Here is a 13,184-nt window from a genome sequence, read left to right on the forward strand (position 1 = left end):
ATTATTTTCATTATCGTATTCTTGTCAAAATAAAATGTATTCTCATTTGTATTTGTTGTAGTTACAAAGTTATAAGTACTTGTCATAAAGTTCAAAATGATATGCTGTATTATTCGTAAGCGCTATATGTTAAAGTTGTTTGTTTTTGTTGTGTTCAGTGTTTGTTTGTACTGTTTTGATGTTCCATATTTGTGCTATTTGTATTAAACAAAAATCAGCATCACTTCTAAAACCAGATGTAAAAATCGTGTTATAAAGTATGGATTTCCACCATAACTTTTACATTTCCAGGTGGAACTCCAGAGTCGTGATTGTCGGAAATACGAGCCGGCCACTTGCACCTGAACGCAGCGGAAGGAAGGCGCTGCGTTCAGGTGGAAATCCAGAGAGTCGTGATTGTCGGAAATACGAGCTGGCGACGTGCACCTGAACGCAGCGGAAGGAAGGCGCTGCGGCGCCATATATAGCAGATGCTAAGCTAACGCTCAGTGGTCACAGCTCAAACTTTTGTCCGGAGACAGAAACCTGAGGAAAACCCCTCTAAAGGAATCACCATGAATGTAGTAGATCACGTACGGGACATGGCGGCCGCCGGCCTTCACTCCAACGTCCGGATAGTGAGCAGTTTGCTGCTGACGATGAGTAATAATAATCCGTAAGTAATAACAGAGCGGGGGCGTCTAATTCCTGCTTCGCGGATTCGCTAACCCCGAGTTCTGTTCTGTGTATTTTTGAAACCCAGCTGGTCACCTGCAGCACGTGTTACCTACAGTATCGCAGCTGTAAGGTGATTAAACACCCAAGTGAGCCCGTCAGTTATTATTTGCAGCGTGTTGAGCTGGCGACGTTTCTCCCAAGAAGTAGTCGCCTCCGGTACAACAGTGCTTTGTGCTGTTTGTTTACATCTGCTTGTTTCCTCATTTGACAAACAATATATGATGTTAAGATCGGTCAAAAACTGGTGGCTGTGTATTCAAATTACTCTTGATTAAAATGACTCTTGATTGTTTGTGTTGTTATGCAGCTCAACGTCAGTTTTAAGCATTATTTCATTAAGCTTCTCGTCTCATGACCAGAAGATGAAGAGTACGGAACTACTGCTGCAGTCCTGCACTGTACTCGTTACAAGTTAATCTGTTGCTGTGCTCTTCATTAAAGTACCGTGAGCACATTTAATCCACAGTTTGTTTGTATTGTCAATGGCAGGTATTTCTTCATTTGCACATATAAGGCGTGAAGCACATTATTCCCACAAAAGGCTAGAAGCTAAAGGTCCTGGGCAGAAAGCCCGTTGGTTACCGTCACTGTAACATTCTTAGCAGACACAAAACGCGCAGTTTTGTCAATCTAATCATATATATTAATTTAAAAACCATCTTCAAATCGTTAACAATACTGCTGCACTGTCACTGAACAAACCAGCAGAACATTCGGCTCCGAGCCTCGAACTGTTTCCTCCACAACCATCCTCCACCTTTTCATTTAAAGCTAAACTGTAGAATCTGGTCCCAGACCCTCTGAAGGTCTGGATGCTGGAACACTTCTCCTCAAAACCCCAAAATCACGTTCGAAAAACCAGCTGTGATGATATTTGTCCATTTTAATTGTCTACTGTATTGTTGTACAGTGTATTTTAGTAACTTGTATGAATTCTAGGAATCCAGGTGTTGAATTTTAATTATTGTTGATGTTAATAATAATGTTACTGATTTTACTGTAGTTTATAATTGTAATGTGTGTTATGTCTTCCTGCTCATTCTATTTCCTGTAAGATTTTAATGTCTGTAGGAATTCTTATGAAAGCAGGTGTTACATTTTGATGGTTACGGTTAAAGTTATAAATTGTTACTGTATGTTAAATTTGTAAATCTGTATTATTCTGTTGTCTGCCGGGTACTGCAGATGGAAACTTGCTTTGACTAAAATCTGGTCTGAAGCATCTTTTCTTCAAGATGAATGTTTTTGTACATGGTCCCTGAAAAATAAACCAAATAAATAAATGGAATGTATGAAAGTTACACAAACGCTTTAACACGTTTAAACAGTTTTGCCATTCATCATAGTAAACTTGAGTGTCACTTGGCTCATTGTGCGAAGGTTCAAATCCAGACGGTCGTTTGTGTGTGGAGATTGCATGTTCTCTCCATGGGTGTGTGTGTGGTCTGTCCTGGTACTCCAGCCTCTTTGCTCAGTCTAAAACATGCACATAAACACATGCGTGTTTGTGTGTTTGTCCTGGGATGGACTTGTGATGTACCCTGTGTACAGTCTGTCACTGTGAATACAAAGTCCCAACAGAATGTCTTGTCCTGCTTTCAGGAGCTGGGCCACCGGCGGAGATGGTTTACATTTTTAAAGTGATGAGTAAAATCAGATCCAAGAGAGATGAAAGTTATAAAAGCACATATCGTGTTAAAAATGTTACACCTTGCTGCTACTTCAGATTTGTAGGAGTTTAATTTCAATTCATTGTCATATTATTGTTCTAATAATGACCACAATCACTGTCCAGGGATTGAGTCTCTGCAGTGGAAGGACTGATGTTTACGGAGTCTGATCGCTGCAGTGCTTCTTCCTCTTGCTTGCAGAGAACTCTTCTCACCAGCACAGAAGTACCAGCTGTTGGTTTACCACGCTGACGCCATCTTCCATGATAAGGAATACCGTAACGCTGCCTGCAAGTACAACATGGCCCTGCAGCAGAAGAAGGTGTTCAGCAAAGCCTCCATCGTGAGGAAGTCCACCGGAGGAGCTGCAGCCAACCTCCAAGCACAGGTACGATCAAACCACGTGACCAGATTGGGTTAAAATATGTTGTTTTGATCCGTGAATGTGATGAAATGTTTCTAGGATTGCACTTCTTCTAATCAACATGGTTTCTGATCAAAATCAAAAGCTGAAGATGTTTTCTTTCATTTGTTTCCTCCAGAGTTTGCCTTCAGAGATTGAGGTGAAGTACAAGATAGCGGAGTGCTACACCATCCTCAAGCTGGACAAAGACGCCATCGCTGTGCTGGACGGGATTCCCTCCAGACAGAGAACTCCAAAGGTGGACAGCAGCACCTCCACTCTGTCCTTTCTGGGAAGTTTCCAGAGGAAAATACTTCCTGGGTTTGTGAACGGAGTGTTTGTGTTTGTGGCAGATCAACATGATGCTGGCGAACCTGTACAGGAAAGCGGGTCAGGAGCGCTCTGCGGTGACCAGCTACAAGGAGGTGCTCAGACAGTGTCCCCTCGCCCTGGACGCCATCGTCGGTACGTAACTTTAAACTGCGGCTCAAGGCTCAGCCCCCACGGCTCAGGATAGAATCCTCCGTGTCACCTCCATCAGAAACTGGCTGAGCTCCGTCTACATGATTATTTAGGTAGAGCACAAGCTACAAATAAAATGTCTGAACTACAAGAATTGTTCCACTGGATTTGTGTACAGTGGCTACATGGCCTGTTAGTAATCCCATTACATACTGATCCTAATATGACCGATAAAAACAGCGACTTGATTGAGACTGGACACAGAACCTTGATCAGTCTAACGACATGTTCAACACCGTCAGGCTTTGGGGTCAAATGTGCCCAAGTCAACAGGAGCCAGTGTGTTGGAGCCGAGCATTGTGGGAGTGAGTCCCCAGCTGAATGGATGATGGTCTGACTGCACAGTGACCTGCACACCCTGTTGGTCACTTCACGTTCTCTGATGTGCATTTAAGTTTTTATTGGCTGGACTCAACAAATGGTCCAGAAGTTCTGAAACCAGGATTGGTTGTATTTCAATTCAACTTTATTTATTAGCGCCAAATTCAAAATTTCTCAGTGCTTTAAAAAGGGAAACGAGAAAAACCCAACCCTTGTTTGTATTGGTCACAGTATGGACTATCCTTCCACTGCCCTGGTCTAAACACTGGATGTCTTGATGCTCAATTCACATTTTCTGCTAGGATTCCATTTTGTTGGCTGATCGTTCACATTGGAAAGCAGAATTAAGAAAAAACCTCAGAGTTCAACAATTTGACAGAAGCTTATCCATGATGTCAGTCAGACTTCAATGATGAAGCAGTCACATGTTGAAATCTGTGAAAGAATTGTTCCCAGGTATGGTGGGAGCCTGGTCTGGTGTGGACCGGTTGGATGAGTCAGTGAAGAAACATCGTGCAGTGTGAATGAGGCTGGATGTGTCCACAGGCCTGCTGTCCCTGTCGGTGAAAGGAGCCGAGGTGGCGTCCATGACCATGGACGTGATCCAGAGCATCCCCAACCTGGACTGGCTGTCGGTGTGGATCAAAGCGTACGCCTTCATCCACGCCGGAGACAACCAGAGAGCCATCAACACCATCTGGTGGGGGGCGTCAGGCTGAGCAACGTGACTGCACTGGGCTGTGGCTCTGAACCTTGTTCATTCTTCTTCAGCTCCCTGGAGAAAAAGTCACTGTTGCGGGACAACGTGGACCTGCTGGTGAGCCTGGCAGACGTTTACTTCAGGGCCGGCGACACCAAAAACGCCATCCTCAAATTTGAACAAGCCCAGATGTTGGACCCCTACCTCATCAAAGGTGGGCCCCAGAACTCACTGCACATCACATCCACACATCCTTTCTCTGCCACGAAAGAGCTGAGAAACGAACACAATGCTGACACCTAGTGGTCACAGGCACACGTGACATCTTGCACTTGGTTTGTGTCTTGAGCTGCACAAAACATTTGGCTGTTTAATGGAAGTTGTGTTCAGAGTCCAGTGTTGGTATTCATTAAGTGTCACAGACGCTGGTACATGACGTCACAGGTGGGCCCTGTGATGATAGCAACGTTCACGCAGAGATGGTTTTGTTCTTGCAGGAATGGACGTGTACGGCTACCTGATGGCCCGGGAGGGGCACCTGGAGGACGTGGAGGTCCTGGGAGGACGACTATTTAACATATCCGACCAGCACGCGGAGCCCTGGGTGATCTCTGGGTGTGAAACTCTGAACATTGGAATGCAAAAACGCTGCTTTTTCACTTGAACCGTTGTGTAAATGAGGCCTAAGATGAGTTTCTCAGTCTGAACTGTGTGACAAATCTCCCGAGTGTGTGTTTGTGGTCCAGTTGTCACAGCTTCTACAGCAAGCGTTACTCCAGAGCACTGTATCTGGGTGCCAAGGCCATCCAGCTGAACAGCAACAGCGTGCAGGCTCTCCTCCTGAAGGGGGCAGCACTGAGGAACATGGGCCGGGTTCAGGAGGCCATCATCCACTTCAGAGAGGCCATGCGCTTGGCCCCCTGCCGGCTCGACTGCTATGAAGGCACGTTGACTGGACACTGATCTTCACCTGCTTGTTCTGTTGGTTCTAATCCTGTGGTGTGTTTACGCCGCCAGGCCTCATCGACTGCTACCTGGCGTCCAATGGGATCCGAGAGGCCATGGGAATGGCCAACAACATCTACAAGACGCTGGGAGCCAACGCACAGACGCTGACCATCCTGGCCACGGTGTGCCTGGAGGACCCGGTGACGCAGGAGAAGGCCAAGACGCTGCTGGACAAAGCTCTGGCCCAGAGGCCGGATTACACCAAGGCTGTCGTGAAAAAGGCCGAACTGCTCAGTGCGTCCAAACTCCACTGGTGACAGCCTGGTGTCGACTCAAAACACAACCAAGGCTTTTATTGTGCTTGTTGTTTTTATACAGGTCGGGAACAGAAGTATGAAGAAGGGATCGCACTCCTGAGAAACGCCTTGGCCAATCAGAGTGACTGTGTGCTGCACAGGATGCTGGGAGATTTCCTGGTGGCGGTCAACGACTACCAGGAAGCCATGGACCAGTACAGTATCGCACTCAGGTGAAGCAGGAGGGACACGTGGACCAATCGACTGTTCCAGTATGAGATAAAACCTCCGTTTGGAGGCTTGAGTGGCGGGAAGAGCAGCTTGGAGGTTGACGGCTGTCACTTCTGAATGTGACTGGAGATGATTCTGCATGTTTCTTACTTGATACTGAAACCTGGTGGATTACTCTGCACTGATCCCTCGCTCCAGTACTGACCACTACAACTTACTCTATTGGGAGATGCTCAACAACACTTTGGCTTCTCACAAAACCCCCAAGGCTGAGCAGTGGACGGAGCACTTCCTGCTCAAAATGTAGTCTGGGTTCTGCTGACTGGTCAGCTGCAGGACGTGTAGAGGCTCTCGGCTCTCCTGGACAACGTCAAGTTAGTTTCTCAGTCGCTGCTGAAGGAGCAACAGGAAAATGGTTTTCTGTCAAGACGAACTGTTAAAGTGCAGATATATAACCTTCTGTCTTCAGTCTGACTGCTCACACAAAATTAATTGTGATTAATATAGATTAAAAATTAATAACCGAGATTAATCCATGGCATCCCTGTGATTACTCAGATTGAAGGTTTTTACAGTTTGATGTCTTGGCCTGGATTGGAGTGGGTTTTGTCCCCCATGATTGACGCCCCTGCTGTAGACTTTTATTGTCTCTCTGGACTTACATGATTGGATTTGTGATTTTAAATGCTGCAAAGTATCATGCTCTCATCCTTTTGGAGCCACACAGGACTTCTTGCACAAAACTGTCCCATGAGTGTTGATGCAGTGTTGGTGTTTGTGTCCTCAGCCTGGATCCCAACGACCAGAAGTCTCTGGAAGGCATGCAGAAGATGGAGAAGGAGGAGAGTCCCACCGACGCCACGGTGGAGCTGGACGGAGACGACATGGAGGGCAGCGGCGAGGACGGAGACCTGGAGGGCAGCGACAGTGAGGCGGCACAGTGGGCCGACCAGGAGCAGTGGTTCGGGATGCAGTGACCCCCGAGGAGGGGGAGGGGGGGGAGGGGCACCGGTGAAATATCACATGAATTCTGACGTCCAGACGCTCAACGACTTGAAGGAAACCTTTTCTCCTTCACAGCACAGACTTTTGAACCCGAGGAAGTGTGTGTGTGTTTCCTGTTTTTTCCAGAGACTCCTGAGGTGGAGGTGGTGAATAGTGCTGAGTCAGCTGTTGCTCTGGAGGCTGGAGGAGGTCTGCGCTTCACTTCCTTTGGGACTATTCACCCAAAATGAGCATTTGATTCATTGACATGTCTGAATGTTTCATGCTGGAACCATTAGAGAAAATAAGCCTTTACAAACACCGTCTTTCCAGATGAAAGGAAACGTGCTAACAAGTTTGATCTTTGATCCTCCGTCTTCAACGCCACTGTTCAAAATGGATCCCATTTGTCATTTGTCATGTATTTCTTGTGAATTTTGCCTTTTGCGTATCGTGACTAACCTCACGGTTCAGTCCTTCTTACTTCAGGATAGTTTACCATTTCAAGATTTGTAGTATTTTGTACATATATTTTCAAAATGTATAATAAATTTATTGAATCCTCGGAGTAACGATATATGATTGCTTTCATGCTATATTTGAAGACAAAATCGGCACTTTCTAGTCTTCGGACTAACTTATTTTCTGAAAAAGGAAAAACCAGTTTAGATGGACACATCCTGATTTTGTTGCAGAGCTGCTGTACCCGCATTAGCATTAGCCACATTAGCTTATATTCACCTCAGCTGGGCTGATCAATATATTACTTTCTCCAAGTAATCAATATTAAAACATGCTCCACTAAGAACGACTATTAACATGTCAAGCAAGCGAGTTTTTAAAGGTAGTTGGAGTACTTTTTGAGGTAAATGCAGGCACATGCATGTAGCGGACTGAAGAGGTGGAACACTCGTCATCAATGACAGTTTTTATTTACCTGAAACCAAAGTTCATCTGATACATCGTACAATCCTCTAGAAATACAGGACAGCAGTTTGGCAGAATTAGCGCCCGCCCACCGTTCTCCTGGTCCACAATCTGCTCCAACATGTTGCACCACTCGGTGCAAAGCAACACAAAAGTCTGTTTGGTTTTTTTTCTTTAAATATCCCATAAAAGTATTTCCTCAGAAAAGTGTTGTTTTTTGAGCTTATTAACATTTGTACTACCTGACGGATGCTCTATTTACCAGTGCTGTACACAGTCTATTACAGAAGTGTGACGGCTGAGCGGACACGCACCAGGGAAAATGTACAGCGATGGTCTTCTCTAAAAAGATGCCATTAGCATTAGCATTAGCATGGTCATATTCTGAGGCTCTTCATGCAGGCAGACTGGAGGAGTGGTGAGGTGGGAGCCGCTAGTTTCCTTCAGACATTCCTTTTATGGCCATTCAATTATCATTAAAAATTAAAAGAGCAGAAAAAGACGTATGAGGTCGATGAGCCGTCGCAGTTTCACCTAACAGACGTGCAGCTCCGGTAAGATGTGCTGCACAAAACACACACAACAACAAACAAAACCAACGTTCCTGCAAGGAATCTAGAGGACAGGGGTGGGCTTACTTGAACCTGGCTGCAAAGACAAGAAGAAAACAAAGAGAAGGAGAATCAAATCTATGGACAACAGAAACAAGACCTTCAAGATCACGCGCACACACACACACACACACACACACACACACTATTGAAAAGCCATGCTGCAGATGAGTGCAGAAAGTGGTTGTGCTCTGAAACATGCAGTCAGAAGCTCTGCATCTCAAACAATAAACCTCAAACATGTCCACCGGCTCTCAGTCCAGCTCCACATGGGCAAGAGAAAGGAAAGCAGCTCCAACCAGCGTTTGAATGTTTGGAGCTCATTGAGGGGTGCAGGTGGGGCAGTGGTTTAGCCTCACTGGGAGAAAACCCCCAGTTTGGGAGCCTTTTCGTGTGGAGTTTGTCCAAACTGAAGTGTTTGAGGCTCTTTGGGAGCTTTGTTGTAACTGTTCACACGTCGTCAGCTGGCAGGGATCAGATTAAACTATCAAAGCTGTTTCTGTCGGCTTCATCACTTAGTAGAGCCTTTACAGAAAACCTCCATCCAATTGGTTGCAAATAGAGAAATGGTCTCGAGGTTCACACATTTGGCACCCTGTTATGACTGTTATGCCTCATCACTGTTCTACTGTCCTGAAGCATATCGTATCGGTCACATACGAGGTAACTAGATTTAAAAGACGCAAGTCGGACATTAGTAAAACAATGTTTCAGTCTAAATAAATGAGATTTTCTAGTCTCACATCCCTTGTTTTGCGTTTAAACATTATTTCATTAAAAAGGCAGTCAATTCAAGCAGCACTGAAGAACCAGTGAATCCCCAAAATTAAATGTAACCCAGGACAACATCAATGAATCAAATGTAAGATATTTCCTGCTACACTGACTGTATTCTTTATTTTATGACTTAAAATTTTTTTTGTTTTTTCTTCTAGTGTGCCTTAGTGAGAGCTCTTCTTTTTATACGGTGACTCTGGCAGTTCTCTCTTAATACCACTGTGTTTTCAATGGTGATGATGAATCTTGTCTGTGATTGGTTGAAGGCCAGCGACGACTAAGATGTGCAGGAAACACTGCAAATGTTAGAATCTTGAGGTGTCATACAGTCAGTACATGTTTGATAGATGTGAGCAGTACGTTTCCAGCCACATTGATGGACAGCTCAGTTCACAGCCTTCGATTCATCCAGGTAGTTTCTTGAACTCTGATCAGAGGATGAGGAAGTGATCAGTGATCAATAAACGATAAGCAGCAGTTTGTGGCGCCATTATCACCAATCTGCAGCTGCTGATTATCATCAGTTAGTTTGACAGCATTATAGCTGCTGACTGAATTTTAGGATCATTTATTATCTATTAGTTGTTTAAGGAGTTCATTTATTTACTTTTGTCTCTCGCGTGACCAAACTCACACATTTAAGTGAGGTTTGTGGGGAAAAAACACATAATCTGCTTCCACAAGAGTTCATGCATGAATCCAGCTCAGAGGACCTGCAGGGACCTGCAGGGACCTGCAGGGACCTGGGGACCAGCTTCTCCTGCAGTGCTGGGCTCTGAGGCCCTTCTGTGTGGAGTCTGCAGGTTGTCGGTGCAACGTGCTTCCACATTTTCAGGGTTTAATCTGATTCCAACTGTCATCGGTGCAGCAGCGAGTCCAACCTTGATGAATCACTGTGGATCATGCTTTTATGTTGTGTGAGGCACACACACACACACACACACACACACACACACACACACACACACACACACACACACACACACACACACACACACACACACACACACACACACACACACACACACACACACACAGAGGGGCGCTGTGCTTCAGAGCATGCAGAGTCAAAGTGAACTCACTCTGCAGGTAAACAGGCGCAGCATTGGAGGAATGGAGGAATTGGAGGAGTTAGCTTGTAAAAACACTCCCTGGCCCAGACATGCACCACGCTATGGGGAATTAGTGTGAACGGAAACAGACTCTACGTTGTGCTATCCAGATTCTATGCACCAGGGTCTTCAGCTCCTGTACAAACTGTCCATGTGCTCAGCTGCTCACACTTACAGCTTCTTAGTGCCGTTTTACATATTCAAGTACAGTAGTGCACATTTTACAGATGTTCGGAAGACTGTCTTCCGTTAAGATGCTAAATTAAAACCAAACAAGTGTGTTTTTTCTTCCAAGTAGATCAATGTAACAACAGACTGTATAAAACAAAAGATGTCTCTGAATCGTAGTGGTAACATGTCTGTCCTCTCTTCCCTCAAATAACAAAGGAAAAGAAAGCTATACAATCCAAAAATAGAATAAAGCGAGTGTGAGGGCTTTGTCTGGACTTACTTCAACACTTGTAGTGATGATCTGAGTGTGTGTTCACACACCCTGGGGGTTGTGGTCATATTAACAGCATTGAGGTAGTTGTGCTCTGCCTACTGCAGACAACAATGAGTTAACAAGAAGACTCATGCTCGGGGCAAATAAACTCATTTTTGCCCCCTAAAAACGAGTATTTCACCACAGGCAGTCCTCTGGATGATCCTGTTCACCTTGTGGTGCCCACGGCCCCCCCACCCCCAAACATTACAAAATATGACTCATTATAAAATAGTGTCAATTCTCTGTACAGCTGGACGCACAGCTGGAGCTCCAGGGCTCCTGGACATGTCCACGACAGGAGGGGGTGCGGAGGAGAGAAAGAAAAAGAAGTGTGATGGTCAAATGAAAGCTGTCAGTCATTAAAATAGGACTGACACTCCCAGCGCCCCCGGACGCCTCTGCAGCTTCACTGTCCTTCCAAGTTAACTGTGTTAAATGTGTTTGTTAATGTCCACTTCATACCGGTGCACAGGGGAGAGGAGGGGGGGAGAGGAGGGGGGGGGGGGGGGGGGAGTCAGGGCCACAGCATGGAGGACACGTTAGTGTCGGTGCTGTACACCCACAGCACCAGAGGCAGCGCCACGGCCACGAAGGGCCAGGAGACGCCCTCGGCGCATGCAGCCAGAGAGCAGCCTTTCCCGCCCGGCTTTTCCAGCTGTTTACCAAATTCCAAGTAGTTTCTGGCCCAAAACTTTAGCAGCTCGTCCAGCAGGATGACGGGCAGCGAGATCTTCAGCACCATCATCCACTGGGTGGCGTCCAGAGGCGTGATCTGGAAGATGACCTGCACCGGGCGTGACAACGGGTGACTCAACAAAAACTCCAACATTGGATTCACAATGTGAGCACAAAGAGAAGAATGAGCTGACATACTTTACTGAGGTCCCGTTTAAATGACAAACGTATATACTGGAAAAATATTTCTTGATTTTTTTTAACTCAACTTTTAAATCTTGTTTAATTATTTTGTAAAAGTTATCTTACAAAATCAGATTTGGGGTCATTGTTTTTTACCGGTCTGATGGCGAGAAACTTTTTACGATGACATTTCATTAAAACACGTACCAGCTGGTGTATGTTGTGTTCCACAGTGAAGTGGCTATTCTATTCTGTCCTATTCAAACATTCAGGTGAAAATGCATTATTTTTGCATTTTCATTTCTCGTCTCGTCAACTCATATAATGTGCTGCAGAGCAGAACGTATTGCATTATATTGTAAAACGTGTATTGTAACAGATCAGTAGCCTTTTTGACATGATTTTAAGTTCCTTCTTTGATACAGAGTGCATGTAATTGTTGTATTTTAACTTGTACTCATCACTTTTTAAATACATTGTTTGTTCATTGTGAAGCACTTTGAGCAGTATTTATTGTATGAAAGGTGCTACATGATTTTATTATTATCATTATAAAACGCTGGGCTGCATAAGAAACCTTTTAGTCGTTCTTCTGCGTGTGTTTTGTCTGGTGGGCTACTAAACACCCTCCTCCAGCCTGAAGTCGTCCTGAGGAACTCACCGGCAGCGGCTCCACATAGATGATGAGGAAGTGGAGCGACATGGAGAGACAGATGGCGCCCAGCAGCCACACGTTCTCCCAGGGAGGCATTCGCAGCAGAGACTGGTTCTCCGACAGGCTGCGGAGGAGACGGACACGGTTAACACAGGTGGTCTCCAGCCGCTGGCCACAGCAGGAGAACCCCCCCCCCCCCCCACCTGTTCAGGGCGTTGCACATCTCGATGGTGACGAGCACGGACAGCGCCATGGTCATTGGGTAGGGCGACTCAAACACGTGACAGTCCAGGCCATCGAAGTCGGGGTTGTCGGGGTCACACTGGAGGAAGTGGCTCTGTGAGGGGGGAGGACGGGGGTGGGGGTGAGCGGAGGGTCCAGCTGGTGGATGTTGTTCACTCAGACACCCACCAGCTGGTAGAGGGTGAGCTGAGGTCCGTCTTCAGACACAACGAACCACCAGGCAGCAGCTCCCACAGTGGCGGCGCCAACGTAGCCTGAAAACACCAAAACAACGTCCAGTGACTCAGTCGTCCAACAACAGGGAGGAAGACTTCCCCTTAGTTTGGTTCAGTTCATTCGTTGACAAAGACAAAAACCTAACCAATACTATACCAAGAAAAATTAAAGATGCTGCTCCCTTTATAAATTAAAAGGAGCAGAAATAATTAGCTCCAGTAATCTGCTGGTTTCTACTCAGTTTAGAGCAGGAATAAAACAAATTAAATGACGACATAGTCTAAGAGGCCTGGCAGGCAGTCAAGAATATAACAATCTTACTTAATTTCTATGTTTTTCAATAATATGTTGGTTTTAATTATCTTTAAATCTTGTGTGGTAATTTGATTCCTCTGATCTCTTGTCTAGATTCTTACATGAATTGACCCCTTTTATGGAAATGACGTGTTCCATTATTTGATCCTGCAATTTGGTTTTATGCAAATCTTGACTGGATGTTTGTTTTG

At 45.5% G+C, this 13,184-nt stretch overlaps 2 protein-coding genes across 3 annotated transcripts in view; one reads left to right on the forward strand and one right to left on the reverse strand.

Moving 5' to 3' along the window:
* The first annotated feature begins 488 nt into the window (after positions 1-488).
* anapc7 (anaphase promoting complex subunit 7) lies at positions 489-7,360 on the forward strand. Its single transcript, XM_080499149.1, has 11 exons — positions 489-655; positions 2,589-2,775; positions 2,930-3,049; positions 3,144-3,255; positions 4,180-4,333; positions 4,405-4,547; positions 4,831-4,948; positions 5,080-5,276; positions 5,351-5,575; positions 5,660-5,810; positions 6,596-7,360. The coding sequence occupies exons 1-11, from the start codon at positions 555-557 to the stop codon at positions 6,783-6,785; spliced, it is 1,698 nt and encodes a 565-aa protein (XP_080355275.1). The 5' UTR covers positions 489-554; the 3' UTR covers positions 6,786-7,360.
* Positions 7,361-7,705: 345 nt separating this feature from the next.
* atp2a2a (ATPase sarcoplasmic/endoplasmic reticulum Ca2+ transporting 2a) overlaps positions 7,706-13,184 on the reverse strand; it is a 73,171-nt gene continuing 67,692 nt past the window's right edge. The window contains exons 16-20 of one of the 2 annotated variants that reach the window (XM_080499312.1): positions 12,631-12,716; positions 12,423-12,556; positions 12,226-12,343; positions 11,370-11,490; positions 7,706-8,367 (exon numbers count right to left, since the gene is read on the reverse strand). In XM_080499312.1, the coding sequence (XP_080355438.1) occupies positions 8,354-8,367; positions 11,370-11,490; positions 12,226-12,343; positions 12,423-12,556; positions 12,631-12,716 (473 nt within the window). In that variant the 3' untranslated portion in view covers positions 7,706-8,353. Of the gene's footprint in view, positions 8,368-11,183; positions 11,491-12,225; positions 12,344-12,422; positions 12,557-12,630; positions 12,717-13,184 lie in introns of those variants that run through there. The other variant, XM_080499311.1, reaches the window with a different exon arrangement.

This window comes from Blennius ocellaris (assembly GCF_963422515.1).
Source record: "Blennius ocellaris genome assembly, chromosome: 7".
Classification (NCBI taxonomy): Eukaryota; Metazoa; Chordata; class Actinopteri; order Blenniiformes; family Blenniidae; genus Blennius; species Blennius ocellaris.

Excerpts from the sequence above, each read along its gene's own strand:
- anapc7 (XM_080499149.1), top strand. The coding sequence starts at position 555 with ATGAATGTAGTAGATCACGTACGGGACATGGCGGCCGCCGGCCTTCAC. Across the intron at positions 656-2,588 it reads ACGATGAGTAATAATAATCC|AGAACTCTTCTCACCAGCAC; the intron begins GTAAGTAATAAC and ends TCTTGCTTGCAG. Across the intron at positions 4,949-5,079 it reads GAGCCCTGGGTGATCTCTGG|TTGTCACAGCTTCTACAGCA; the intron begins GTGTGAAACTCT and ends TTTGTGGTCCAG.